The sequence below is a fragment of the Sceloporus undulatus genome, chromosome 1 (genome assembly GCF_019175285.1).
Source record: "Sceloporus undulatus isolate JIND9_A2432 ecotype Alabama chromosome 1, SceUnd_v1.1, whole genome shotgun sequence".
Taxonomy (NCBI): domain Eukaryota; kingdom Metazoa; phylum Chordata; class Lepidosauria; order Squamata; family Phrynosomatidae; genus Sceloporus; species Sceloporus undulatus.
The window spans coordinates 57,797,404-57,813,129 of NC_056522.1; the positions used below are offsets into that span (position 1 = coordinate 57,797,404).

At 37.6% G+C, this 15,726-nt stretch overlaps 1 protein-coding gene across 1 annotated transcript in view; it reads right to left on the reverse strand.

Annotated features, from left to right (window-relative positions):
- LTBP1 (latent transforming growth factor beta binding protein 1) overlaps positions 1-15,726 on the reverse strand; it is a 198,152-nt gene that overhangs the window by 155,143 nt on the left and 27,283 nt on the right. The window contains 1 exon segment of the mRNA XM_042461184.1: positions 12,170-12,453. Within this exon segment, the coding sequence (XP_042317118.1) occupies positions 12,170-12,453 (284 nt within the window).

The following is a 15,726-nucleotide window of genomic DNA, read 5'->3' on the forward strand; positions in this document are numbered from 1 at the left end:
GCGAGTGTGCCCCTGACGCCTCGCTACGTCACAAAGGCGACTCAAAAAGAAGCTCCATTTTGGAGCTTCTTTTTGGGTCCGCATGGGAGCCGCGCCGTGTGGAGGCTCCGGCTCCCCCGCGGACCAACTGGCGGTGGCGGCAGACCGCCGCAAAGCGGCGGTCTGTAACCCGCCTCAGTTTACAATGTCACCTAAATGACTTTAAAAAAAAAAGTAGTAGTAATAGTAGTAGTAGTAGTAGTAGTAGTGCTGGTAACTATAATCACAGTTATTGCCACACTGCTTTCTACTGCTCTACCACTGCAGATAGGCACAGTGCTAATACTCTAAAGACAGAAGAAATAAAAGGCATAAAAACCAGCAGGAATATTTGGTTGCAAAATCTGCCCAAAGGCTATGTGGAGTGGCTGCTACATTATGTAGTCAAAGGAAACCATAAATAACAGCTAGGTTTTCTTATGACGAATTCACTGTGGCATAATGTGGCATCGTGTGAATCAGGCTGACAGTCTAATGAAGCTAATAAATTTGATGCTGTATTGGTTCCAAATGAACAAACTCCACACCAAACTCTCTACCACCCAGAAGTCTGCATTTAGTCTAGATCATAGCCAACTTCTTCCTTTCCATTAAATCTCAAATGTGCTACAGGATCTCTCTACATACTAATTCTACAGACAAACACGGCTGTATCTTGGAATTCGAATCTAGGGTGTTAGGGGTGTACCCTAGAATTCAGATGAAAGAGATTTTACAAGTATAAACTCTGGCTTTTATTTAGATTTAATTACCAAGGCACTTGAAAAACAACAAAACCTTTATTTTTAAGGGAATCTGAGTTCAAAGAAAGCTGGCCCCACTGTAGAGATCTATTAATTATCTTGTCCAATTGTGTGATATTCTACATTTCTGAAAGCAGTGGTTTAGCCAACAATTCAGGAAATTGTTTAGTGGCTCAACCCATCTTCACAGCCATAAGCCTGCACCTCAAAAAGTCTGGATAGTTGAAACCAAAGGGATTATTTTTAGGATACCTATTTGAATACAAAATGCGGGAAGGACAGTTATTCAAGCTGCCAGGTAGGATGCTAAACTTATTACAACTGGGATGCTAAGCCTGTTAGATGCTCTAGGGGTTGCTCTTGAGCCATAACAGAATAAGTATTTGTCACACCAGTACAAAAGTGTTTTGGGGCCAACCTCTTGCATTCCCGCAATGCACACTGCATAAATACAAAGAAAATCAGATTAATAAGAGTATTCTATATTTTAGGAGATGGAGATGATGATGATGATGATGATGACAACGACGACATATTAGATATTAAAAGCCTTCTTGAACAAAAATGTCTTTCCTGCTGGTGAAAGGAAGGCAGAATGATCTAGTGGTGGATCTGGCACCCCAAACTCTGCAAGGTAATGGAGTATTAAATTCCCTTTGCCACTTTTAACTTTTCAGATACATTATGTAGAATGTGAACAAAAGAAGATCTTGAGTAAAAGTACCAGTATTTGTTACATGCAAACTGGGCATAGTCATGTTCCCCTCTTTTTTGTGGATATTTGCATACTTGTATGCTAGGATACTAGTTTCCAATATTAAGTAAACCCTCAGTATTCTTTTATGCTTCTCTCAGATGGAATTTTAGTTTCTGAATACTGACTGATACTTCTGGGTGGTGGATAAAATCCATGGAACTTTGGGCAACTTGTTCTCTTTAACTTTACAAAATTCAAGGGAACTTAAATACCAAAGGAGGAGCCTATACAGGTTGTAAGAAGTAGGGAATTCATATCTGGAAACTTCCCACTACCACACTGGCTATATTATTCTTGATGTAATTTTCTGGGAAGGGGATGTCCATGGAAGAGAGGACATCCTTAGGGAAACACTTCCCCTTCCCTGGGGAAGGTTTGAGTCCCGAGAGTGTGGTGTCTTTGATGGGAGACTAAGGCCCAGTGACCTCACAGCCTTGGGAAAACCAGCTGTTGAAATAGCCACATGGAGGTACAGCTGATTCTCATTCTTCCAACTCTGATAAGAATTCATCCTCAACCCCTTCCAAGGAGGCAGTGTAGGGCTCCTTGTCACAATACTCTCCCCCTGAGGAGTGCACTGCATAGGCCATGCTGCTCCTAGCTGTGATATAGTGCAACTTTTTGTATTTTAGGCTGGTAATCCAGAGCTTTCTAGGTAGGTTACCTCTGAGTCAGAGGCCTTCCTCCCTCTCTAGGCCCCTCTTTGCTCTCCTTCCAGATGTATAGACAAGATGGTAGTCTTCCAGACCAGAAGAGGAGACGTCTGCCTCCTCCCTTGTGTTAATAACACCAACTAAGCCAGAGATTCTCTCCTCTGTCTTCACATCCCGCAACATGCCTATGCTACCATCCGGTCATTCAGGTTTTAGCAGCTTCAATTACTGATTAAAAGGAACATAGGTTGGGAATGCTGTATATGCTATAGAATTGATTTAAAGCAGCATTTGGAATCATAATGAAATTGATTGTGAAGCAGTTTGACTTGTACACATTATAAATGACAAAATAGTGTCTGTTTGTGTTTTTTAGGCATTTTTATAATAAAAAATTATAATTAAAAAAAAATCCAGTCATTCTGTGCTCCTTGGGAAGGGGGTGGTGGAAAAAAAAGGAAAGCAGCTGCAGAGAAAACATGACCCAAAGTTTTAAAAGTCCTTTAAAAAAAAAAAGAAAAAAAAGGGGGGGGGCAGTGGCCAAGGAAGTTGAGAGAATAGTTGAGAGAAGGAAGCTTAGTAGAAAAAAGAGAGTTGGAAGTGGAAGGTTCAAGAATAGAATATAAAATCAATGGAAGGGCTCAGAGCGATGGCTTTAACAATGAGAAATCAAAAATGCATCCTAATGGAGCAATAGGCAAGATAAAAACTATCCTTTTATGGATTGCTCCTCCTAGTGTGGATTCCTGAAAGGTCTTTCTTTTTCCTGTTTATCAGAGTGAGTGAGAAGAGTAGCCAATCAGCAGGTGTTTCAGCATTCTCTGCTGGGAAACTACAGGTATTAACTTAGCCAGATCTATCTACCTACATAACAGAATTGGATGATAAAGAACTAATAGATTCTACAAAAATCAGACAGCATATGGGAGAATCACATCCCTGAATTATTAAAAAAAAAAAACCCACTGTAAGAAGAAATTTAACCCAGTTGGGAAAAATCTTTATTCTGTTCTATGTAAGTAGCTTTTCATTTACAAGGAGTTATTGTTTAAATATAGGCAAGGTTTCAAATATGCCATCCCACTCTTGGAGCATGAAATAGTATAAACCATGCTATTATCTTGGGTCATTCCTACCTCCTTCTCCATAGATGTATAGATCCAGACTTCAGCTGCACACTAACACAAATATAACACAGGCTAAGATAAAAACAAACATAAAGAAAGCTTCCCTGACAGATGCCATCCAACTTATGTTTAAAAACCTTAAATAAAGGAGAGTACATCATTTTCTGAACTCATGCATTCCACTGCCAGACAGCTCTTAATGTTATAAACTTCTTCCTAGCATTTTGTTGAAATCTTGTTTCTTATAATTTGAATCTGCTGCTACAGGTCTTATCCCTTAGAATAACAGAAGACAAGCTTGCTCCCTCTTTCTTATGATGGATCTTTTGAACTCTGATTATGATTACAGTATATCTCCTCTCAGTTTTCTATTTCCCAAGTTATCCCACTCTATCAATGGTTGTAAATCTTGGTTTCCAGACCATTTAACAATCTAGAATGTCCTCTTGTGGACATGGTCTAGCTTGTTAATGTCGTTTTTTTTAACTGTAGTGCCTTGAACCAGACATAGTCCAAACTGATTTCAGTCACATTCGTGAAGGCTTAATTATGTTGAATGGCATAACTGTTATACGAATGCATTTAAATCTGAATTCAATGACCAATATGTTTATTTGATGTGTCTCCCTTACTGTATTTGAACTATGAGTTAATAAGACTAAAGCAGGAATGGGGAATCACACACCATGGATATTTTGCACTGCAACACCCCCAATCTATTCCTATTGGGCATGCTGGGCAGAGGTAATGGCAGTTGTAGGCCAAAACATGTGGAAGGTCAAATGTTCCCCATCCTGTACTAAAGGAATCTTTCTGAATTACTAATATTTTAAAGAATTATGTCTGTGCCATTTGATTATTTTCTCTAAGTCTACTGCATTTTGCAATCACAAAATATAATTTATGTCATTCAGACATAATCTTTTTACATAAACAGTACATTGCTATTGCTGTGTTTCTGCAGACAAAGACCCTCCATCAACAAACTCAGAAACTATTCAGCTGACTTCGAAGAAATATTATTTATTATTTTGGGATGAGCAGAAAGGTAGATGATAGTCCACTGACGGACTACAAGCCAATATCTGGTAGACTTGGACCTACGGGATTTACTGAAAACACATGCAAAATCCCATTTGATAGAAATATGGAAGAGGACTTTCTCTATATTGCACCCATTTCTGTGAAAGCTGCAATCAGTTTCTTTTCCCACTGCTTTTAAGAAGGGTCTGAAAACACTTCTGTTCAAACTGTACTTTTAAACTTTATTTTATTTACTGGCTATTGTAATGACGTTAATGGTTTTGATTATTATTTTAATTTATGTTTATTATCTTACTTGTTTTTGTTTTCAGAGATGTTTGTTAGAAACCTTGAATTATATTCTTCAGTGCACAAGGTGGCATAAAATATAATCAATGAATGATATTATTTATTAAAATCTTTCTAGGATACTTTGCATGTCAAAAATGCCAGTGCAATTTACTGCAATGTTTAACCAACACAATACAACAAAATCAAATAATAAAATGATACACTAATAAAATAAACTAGCTAACAATACTAGAACTAACTGGCTAGACTGATGACCAGGAAAATGCCCAGACAAACAAGTGAGTTCTCAACAGGTGACAGAAGTACCCTGTGGAGCTCATAAGAAATCTTTGAACAGACACAGATCCTTACTTCACCCAGCAAGGAACTTTTTCTATTCTTAAGCATACTTAACTGTATAGTCAAAATCAGTGAAGGAAGAAACAAGATGCTGAGTATGCACTTACAATTTGTACAATAAAATATATCACTGAAATTCTAGCACCAACAGCTGCCACAGCAACAGGTAGAAGACCACCACCATCACAACAAGAACAGATATAACATGAAAGACAACAACAGAAAGACCATGAAAGCCAGCCACTAATTGAATGCTTGAAAGGTTACTGTGGCTCTACCCAGCCCATTCATTATGAAGGCATTCAAATATCTGGGCTTTTTAAAGATAATCTATCACTTTGATTTATGCAGATTGATTTTACATAGTGTATGGGCTACACTAAAGAAGAACAAATCTAATGTTTGTGACATCAACATTACACAGTACAATAAAGATTTTGATGAAATAAATCTGAGACAAAAACACAATGCAATAAATATGTGGTCACAGGGGGTGCAATTTAGATAGCCATGCATAAAGAGGGATTCACTGATACCGATGGGACTTGTTAGTCATAACTGCTGGCTTAAGTCACAATGATTTCAATCAGTGTATTCCATGGCTCAATCAGGATCCAATCCACTGATTGCTAGAGATTTCACAAAGCTTGTGCAGATTCATCATAAGCCATTGCAAAGCATTCTGGATATCAATAGGTGGTAACATTGGAACCAGAGATATAAAAGACACAAAAACAGAAGCCAATTCAAGTGAATATTTTTCTGAAGAATATAAACATGTATTTCCCCACTTTTTGGATGTTCACTTTTTCTAAATTTGTACCGCACTTTCAACCCCTGGTCTGGTCTTTCAATCACTACTTATGTGCTGGTTTTTTTTCTTCACAGTCAGTATCATTTTTAAATTGTAAGCCTGATGACAGAGACCTGTCAAACTAATAATCTGTAAACCACACTGAGAGCTTTTGTGGCTGAAGAGTGGGGTATAAATACAATAAATAAATAAATAAATAAATAAATAAATACCATCCAGTCTTGCATTGTCAAGCTAAAAAAAAAGATGGCTCTGCGATTCAACTGATTCTACTTTTTGACTCTCGTCTAATCCCTATCCTGTCATAAGTGGGGGCTTCCTGCACTGAGAGGCCTTGTATTGGTACCTGCCCAGGTTTTATTTCAAGAAAATTAGGTAGGTAACTAATCTTAGAATAGGTTAAGGTTTTGACTCTAGTTTAAAAAAACAAAACAAAACAAAACCCTCCCCTTGTTCCCATTACAGTTGCTCACCAGCAGCATGATCCTCCATCTACTAACTGTTGATTACTTTCAGTCTGGTGAAAGGAGGAAAGGGGTGTCTCCACAATCTATATCAAACAAACATAACTTTATTCTGTTTCAAATGGTGAGAATTTCTATTATAGAAGTTTTACTTATTTCTCGCATGCAAAAACAAGTTCAAATGTTTTCTCATTGCTGGGTGAAAATTGTATTATGGATATATCGCCACATTTTGCATTTCAGCATTTTCTGTGTGAACATTTCAACAGTGTAAAACCTAATCCTTCTGAGCAAAAGCAGCACGAATCCCACAGGGTTTTTTGTGTGTATGTGTGTGCAAAGCTGGTATTTTCACACACAAACACAGAGACAAACATAATGGCAGCTGACTATTTTCTATCTCCCCTTTGCTCATCAGGGACAAAAAAAAAATGTATCTTTCCATTTTATGTTATACAAATCAATATGTACCTGACTAGTTTCTTTATACATATTGTGCATACAGGGATGCACTCTTATTTTATTTTGCACCATTGGAATCAGTACCATGTACCCTCACCGCAACTAAAGATTTTCCTGCCATATAGAGAAGAGGAACATCTGCTTAGCAGCAGCTATATAAATATTCAGGAACACTCTTGGAGTTCTAGATCAGCACTCAGATTAAAAGAAGGTAAACTTTCCTTACATTTCCAAATATTGTGAAATTCCTATTCTGTTTCTGAAATATGGGAATATGGATGCAAAGATTAGAAATAGGTTTTGCAACAACAACACTAGAAGAGTTTTTAAAAGCAAAAAAGCCAAGCAAAACCATAAAATGAATTCTAACAAAGCAAGATGCCAATCTTGCTGCCACTGAATACCTGGCTTTTTGGTTGATCAGCAATATGCCAGATAATTCTGAAACAATTTAAACTGCCAATCTGGAATTAATAAAGTCAGACTTTTAAAATATGCTCTTTCCCCATCTCCATATTCTCTGTTCAGCTTTCCCTGTTTTAGCCTCTTTATTCTTGGCCATTTTTTCCTTTGGGTACTTTCACAGAGCCAACATTGGCTTTAGGCCCAGGATTCACTTTGTGCCAGATGTATTCCATAAACATGTATCAAGATGGCAATTGGACAGTAGGATGATGGCAAAGTTCATGATGGGACTTTCCAGTAAATCATATGCTATTTCCTCCAGTTCCTACTTATCCCTTAAGCTCTTTTTCTTGACCCATTTTTCTCAATTTTGAACATCATTTACTTGGACTAATAACTTCAGATTCTAATATTCTCATTTTTATATTCTCCAATGTGTGTACTCTACACAGTTTAATTAGTTAAAAACTTAGTAGTGCTAGGGCTCTCTCCAAGTGAAGAAATACATTCTTCAGCACTTCCAAAAGTTAACAAACATAATTCATAGAATAGTAACTCAACTGCTGTTAGTCAAATACATCTGAAATCTAGAAAAAGGCAGAGTAAATAGTCAAAGCTATTTTTCAAGGATCAGACCTTTTCAATCAACAAGACTGTCCTATTCTTACAAGTCTCATGGTTTCTGTACATGTCCCACCATGATCCTCCATCAGTTCACCACAAGAGACACAACTGTCATATGGATGGCAAAGTTCAAACATGGTAAAGCTTTTTTAATCAGTAGAATGTTAAAATGCATTTACAGCACCTGTAGGCTCCCATGAAGAGAGGTAGTGATGGTAAAATGATACTACCTGTTTCTGAAGCTAAAATCATAGAATCATAGAATCATAGAGTTGGAAGAGACCGCACAGGCCATCCAGTCCAACCCCCTGCCATGCAGGAAATCCAATCAAAGCATCCCCAATAGATGGCCATCCAGCCTCTGCTTAAAGACCTCCAAAGAAGGAGACTCCACTACACTCTGAGGGAGTGTGTTCCACTGTCGAACAGTCCTTACTGTCAGGAAGCTCTTCCTAATGTTGAGGTGGAATCTCTTTTCCTGTAGCTTGCATCCATTGTTCCTGGTCCTGTTCTCTGAAGCAGCAGAAAACAAGCTTGCTCCCTCCTCAATATGACATCCTTTCAAATATTTAAACAGGGCTATCGTATCACCTCTTAACCTTCTCTTCTCCAGGCTAAACATCCCCAGCTCCCTGAGTCGTTCCTCATAGGGCAAGGTTTCCAGACCTTTCACTATTTTAGTTGCCCTCCTTTGGACACGCTCCAGTTTCTCAATGTTCTTTTTGAATTGTGGTGCCCAGAACTGGACACAATATTCCAGGTGGGGCCAGACCAGAGCAGAATACAGTGGCACTATTACTTCTCTTGATCTAGACACTATACTTTTATTGATGCAGCCTAAAATTGCATTGACCTTTTTAGCTGCCGCATCGCACTGTTGACTCATGTTCAACTTGTGGTCTACTTGGACTCCTAGATCCCTTTCAAATGTAGTTTCATTCAGCCAGGTGTCCCCCATCCTATATCTGTGCATTTCATTTTTCTGCCCTAAGTGCAGTACCTTACATTTCTCTGTGTTGAATTTCATTTTGTTAGCTTTGGCCCAGCTTTCTAGTCTATTCAGATAATTTTGAATGTTGATCCTGTCCTCTGGAGTATTAGCTATTCCTCCTAATTTTGTGTCATTTGCAAATTTGATAAGTATGCTCACAATTCTGCCATCCAGGTCATTGATAAAGATCTTGAATAACAATGTCAAAGAATAAAAACCACTGTGGTCGTTTTGTATTTTCTTTTAATGGAAAAGTAATTAGGCATTCATGTCAAGGGGAAACTTTTATCTTTACCTTTTTAATGACAAGAAATAAGTGATGGTCTGTCTCACAATACATCTTCAGGCTAAGGAAAACACCACCACCACCTGTGACAACAATTACATTTGCTGGATTTTTTTGCCAAGTGTAAGTAGAAATTGCTATTCAGAATAGTACCAAGTCCATCTCCTGAACAGTTAACACACACTCAAAATGAAATGCTTAAGTGGCAGTGCATTCTCGAGTGCCAGGCTCACAATTTTCTTCGTACAGTTTCATTTTGGATGCATATCAATCCACATAAACAATAAGCCCTATGATAATCCTACTACTACAGTGAGCTCTTGGGTTTGGTTCCAGGACCCCCTGTGGATACCAAAATCCATAGACATAGTATGGCATAGTAAAATAGTGTCCCTTACATAAAATGGCAAAATCAAGGTTTGCTTTTTGGAATTTATATATTTTTAAAATATTTTCAAGCTGTGGATATGGAGGACTGACTGTATGCTATTTTCTCCCTGCATGTGTGTGTATGCCTGTGCAAACTTGTCCATTCCACTAGGCTCCAGTGTTTTCCTCTTCTCATATATTAAGTGATATTGGTGACAGGGGAAGCTGTGTTTCATTCAAAATCTATTTGTTAATCACAAATGAATATGCCCATGAAGCTGCAATCAGGAACTCTGCTAGTCACCTGGGCTGAGCAACTCTAAAACAGGGCTGGGGAACTGTGGCCCTCCAAATTGGTTGGGACTGCAATTTTCATCAGCCCTAGAACAGCCAGAACAGGCAATAGGACAGAATAATGTGAGTTGCACTAAGTAATATCTTCAGTGCTATTGTTCCCCACCTCTAGCTACGCTATTCTACTCAATTTTTAAAAGCTATTTTTCTGGTTACAAGTCCTAGAAGTTCCCAGCCAACATGACTAGCAGTCATGTCTAGAAGTGACTGGGGGATTCTGGGACCTGCATTCCAAAAAGTATCTTTTTCATGTTCTGATTGACTACAGGAAAATGGAAAGCCAGGATTATGGTCTAAAGCTTTCTAAAATCATCACTGCAGATGAATGAAGTCTGACATGTATGTATTATTTGGCATATTTTAGATTCTAACAGAGTGACAATGAACAACAATAAATTTACAATAATAATTTATAAGATGTATACTATGTAAGATTTCATTATCTATTTTTGCCAGCAGTTGTGCAGTGTAAAGCTATGCTGTATTTAAGTTATGTTGTCTGTAGCTCAAAAGCTAATTCAAGAAAGTGCCTTTGTTCAAGAGTAATGCTGTCCTTGTTTATGAGAAGTCCTTCCTTGAATGTGAAATCAACATGCAAGTGGTCTTCCTGAGAATTCAAGAAGCTAACTAGTCTTAGGAAAAACAAAGAACCAAATAATAGACTGAAAAAATATATAAAGACAATGAGAAGGAAGCCACATGAAGAAGATGTCTAAATTTACTCTGAAAAACAAAGCTGATAAATGGAAGAACTACAAAACCCATTTTTTTTCTAGAGAACCTTCTCTTATTTAAGGGAAGTGCAGGTTCAGGTAGTCAAAGCTATTCATTTATACATTTCAAAACAGCTTTTCTGAATAGATATTTGCAACGATACAAGATATCAAAGGACATAAAACTTGAGCCATACCAATCACATTGATACCAGTGAGTTTGGACTCAATTTAACGTATTCATGATTATTTATAATGTGCCTTCAAATCAGTTCCGAGTTATGGCAACCCTATCATGAGGTTTTCTTGGCAATATTCAGAGGGGGTTTATCACTGCCTTCCACATAGGCTCAGAGAGTATGATTTGCCCAAGTTCACCAGAGGGTTCCATCACTCACCAAAGATTTTACTCCTAGTTTCATGGAGTCATAGCCCAGCACTCGAGACACTATACTGTGCTGGCCTATCTTCCTAAAAACACTCATCTGGATGTCTCCATGCATATTATTAACCCCTTTCCTAATCAGCCTCTCAGGAAAACATCCAATTCTGTGTTCATCTGCCCAAGAAATGAGACAATGAGTGAAGGAGAAAGGGCAGAAATTCTTGAATGTCTGCCAAACCCAATTCTTTACTTGCTTAGACTAACTAATAATTGCATTTGTAATCAGACAGAAATTCTAGAAGTCTAACAGGTAATAATTTGTTCTGTCTTTTTTATTTGTCCTTCAAATATATTATTAATTGATAAGAAACATTCCAGAATTCTAACACATGATAAAGAAACAGAAACTGCAAAAAGAGCATGATACCTTGTGATAAATTCTAATTTTCGAGGGGGGAAGTGGCTGTCTTTTTTTTTTTTAATTGCATCATGTTTCTACAGCTTTGTAATACATATATTAACCTCTATTTTTTTAAACAAATGCTTACATTCTTAGAGTGTACAATAGTTCCAAAACTAAATAAGCGGAGTTTCTAATAAGCAACAGTATTCTTGTTATAAAATAAATGAGTCTTATTCATCTTTTTTAAATCCATGAACAGACGACAACAATGAGAAGTTAGTTTTAGTTTTCCTTCTGCCATTCATTAACTTCACTCATTCAGATATTAGACAACACACCATTACACTACTGAGTCATTCACTTACCAATGATATTATAGACTATGTTTTTCTCCTCAACTATTTTAGCTGCCTTTCATAGAATTATAGAATTTACATTTGGAAAGGACACCAAGGTCCATTTAGTTCAATCCCTGCCAATACTGGAATTCATAGCTAAAGCATCCCTGACAGATAGCTATCCAGTCTCTTTGAAACCTTCAGTAAAGGTTGAGTTCACCATTATCCAAGTAGTTTGTTCCACTGTCAAATAGCTCTTAACCCATTAGGAAGTTCTTTCTTAACTTGCTAATTGGAACCTCCTGTTATATAATTTGAATTGAATAGTTCAGGTCAGAAAGTGAACTTGCTTCATCTTCCATAGAATAGCCCGTTAGATATTTGTACAACTGTCACATAGAAGAGGGAGCAACTTTGTACTCAAATCAGTAATATTTTAATAGGTTAGTAAATGTTTGTATACCTTCCCCACACAATATCCTATATTAATCAAGCAAAACAACTTATATGCATAAGAGAAAAGCCATAGCTTGTAATTAATTAGTTATAAAGTTGAATTTTTTTTTACCTGTGTCCCAATAGTCTCCTGGAAGCATCGCCCAAGCTGAGTTTTAGCAGAAATAGGAAATATATGAGAAACAGGCTGGTGATGTGAATAGGTTGAATGTATTTTCTGGGTCTTCTGAAATGGCAGGCTTTGATAAGAAACTTGGGAATGTCCTGATTGGGATGGCTTTGGCTTTGCTTTTTGTCCTGATGATGTGCTGTCAATTCTTGACACTTGGTGAAATTGCACTGAAGCTTCAGGGGGATGTTTCACATGTATATTTACAAAGTTTGGAGGAAATTTCACTGAGGAAAAAGAAGCCAAAGGGAAAAAAATAAAGAAAATCCTTAAGAAAGGCTGCTGTTAAGTGAAACAATACTGAACATTTAATAAGTGTATATTAATTTTCAACGTACTGTAACTCTCATATTTTGGCAAACGATATTGGGATGACATAGCCTAAGTTCACAGACCACTTTAAGCCAAAAATATTAATTAATAAACCAGTATTATTAAACCAGAACAAGAGTGTTCATTAACAACAATGTACATAATCTGTCCACTCACCCTTTGCTCCTCTTTTTCAACGAGCAAATAAACTAAAGCCTCAAACCTTAGCCCAAAAGGGCTGCTGTTGGGCCACGTTTGGGGTGGGGCACGCACATGACGCATGCCCTGAACACAGCTGGAAGCCCCCCTGGACACGGCTCTTTTCCAGAGAGCTGGCCCAAAACCAGCCCAAAAAGGAGTGTAAAAACCCACTCCTTTTCGATGGGCTGGTTGGGGATTGCAATGGCGGCCCAAATTCGGGCTTGGTGCATGTGACTACTACGGTCCCAGGCTGGCCCTTTTGGGCCATCTGTTTTGCCCCAAACCAGGCATGGGATAGCTTCTCATCAAGTCCAGAACCTAGATAATGGATTAATCAGACTGCATAAAACAGCAAGAGTAGTGCAGACAGACAACAGATTGATTGTTTGAGTAGGACTTTGGTAGACCAGGATTCATATCCTCACCTAGTCATATAAACCCACTGGGGGATCTTAGGCAAGTTAATACTTGCTTAGCCTCAGAGGAAGGCAATGGCAACTTTGAACAAATCTTGCCAAGAAAACACAATTAACAGGTCTACCTGTTAACAGGTTACATGCACAATCATGCTATTTATTCTTAAACCAGTGTTTTTGGTATCAAGTGACATGCCCAATGGATATGAGACATTATTGAGTAAGGTAGTACTGAGTAAGTTAGCAGAACACAGTCAAATACAGACTATAGACAGAATTATAACTGAAAGAAGACCACATTTTTTTCCATTTAAGATGCATCTAACCCTATGGAATTGTGGTTCACATCCTGAAACCACAATTTAAGATGCAGTCCCATAATTTATTAACATACACGAAGATTTGCAATTCAACTGATTTTAATGCTCAGCTAAAAGAATAAGCATATGATCTCCCACAAACTGAGTTAAACTGACACATGCTATAATTTCCAATCAAGTTTAAGAATTAATATTTCAGATATACTGTTACACCTAAACATACTTGCATGTCTCAGAATCAATCCCACTGACAGTGTTCATTAAATAATAGGTCTGTTCACAACTATTTGATAAGTTTAGGAACAGGACATTTGAAAAGGCTTGGCTTGTTCATGACCTTCACAGAGGCATTTGGCTGAATATTAAAAATAATGACCACAGATGATTTACATGACTTTAAACTGGGCAATGAAGACACAGAAATAGTGCAAGGTTTCATAAACCTTGGCTCAGTCACTAATAAAAATATAGTGTAAAAAAAAAAAAAATCAGAAGAGGACTAAGATTTGGAAAGGCAGCCATAAAAGAACTAACTATATACATTCCTCAGATGTAAAAACATATATCAAAGTCAGAATTATCCAGGCCATAGAATTCCTGATTTCTAAGTATAGTTGTGAAAGCTGACAGTGATAAAATCAGCCCATTTGAAATGTGGTGCTGAAGAAGAGATGTATAGATACCATGGACTGCTAAAAAAGATTAAATAAAGGCTCTTACTGCAAATCAAACCTGAACTTTCACTGGAAGCGAAGATGACTAAACTGGGGTGTTTTACTTTGGACACATCATGAGCTGACATGTCTAACTGGGGAAAAAAGGATAATGCTTGGTAAAGTGGAAGGCAGTAAGAAAAGAGGGAAACCACACTACAAGTGGATTGCTTCAATCAAGGAAGCCACGCCCTGAGTTTGAAAGACCTAAGCAGGGTAGATGATGACCACAGTGCTTGGATGTCTCTCATTCATAGGATCACCATAACTCAAAGTCAGCTTGATAGCAAATACCAACAACACAGGAAAACAAATGTTGTACTACATATTTGGCAGGGCTCTTCTTATGCCTAATAATAATGTTCTCGTTTCTTAAAAAAACATTTCACATAACATTCATGTAGACTGACTGCATGAGTCAGCATGATGGAGTGGTTTGAGTGTTGGACTATGACTCTGGAGATCAGGATTCAAATGCTTGCTTGACCATGGAAACCCACTGAGTGACTTGAGGCAAGTCACACACTCTCAGACTCAGAAAGCCTCATGATAGGTTCACCTTAGGGCCACCATAAGTCAGAAATGACTTGAAGACACACAACTACAATAACAACAACAAGACTGATTACAGCCTGAATTTCAAGTACAAATTTAGGGTGCTTCCAAAGTGAAATTCATTAATGTTACTAGAACTCTGCCATTTTTTGCCATTAGAATACATGTTTGATAGAATTTTACCATTAATCATTACTCTATGTCATAACTCTGATCCAAAGCGGTTGCCTATACTAAGAAAACAGCAATAAACTTAAACAAGAGGGAGCTATCAGTAGATTCAAGATACTTAACTTTGCAGAAATGCTTGTTTAACCCTGCTAAAAGACCTCTACCTCTTTCTTGCCTCCATCAGAAAAGCCCAGTCTGTTCAGGACTAACCATACTAAGTAGCCATAGAATACTGACTGGCTGATGAAAATTTATGAAATAAGTGAGAGAAGGAATTAAACAACAAGAAAATGAAGATGAGGAAAAGCTGATAAAGAGGAAGAAGGTATTAATGAGATGTGATAGTTTTGTTCTTCACAAGACAGCAAGATTATCTTACTCAACAGCAACTGTTCCATATGTTGTATAAGTAAAGGTCCTTCTCAAGCTAATATCCTGACTTTCAGACTTAAAAGGCATCATGACAAGAGGCTATAATTTGACCACCCCCTCTGACTTTCCCCAAACTGTCCCAGTACTGTTCAACTTATTTTAAATATTCAGAGCAATTGTGGTGCTCTTGTACAATTTCTCCACACACCCCTTTCTGCTCCTCTTCCTCTGCACCCCACCCTGGATTCCTGTCTGACAGCAAAGATATCAACAAGGTAAGTAAGGTCTAATAGACTGATATTATGACTAGAATAGAAGGAATTTTCTAAACAGAGAGAGGATAACTTCTGAGAAGTCATTTTCATTCAGAAAGTAAGAATGCTTTTTTGGAGGGGCGGGTTGAGAAAGAATAAAAGTGAAAATACCTTATCAAACAGTCT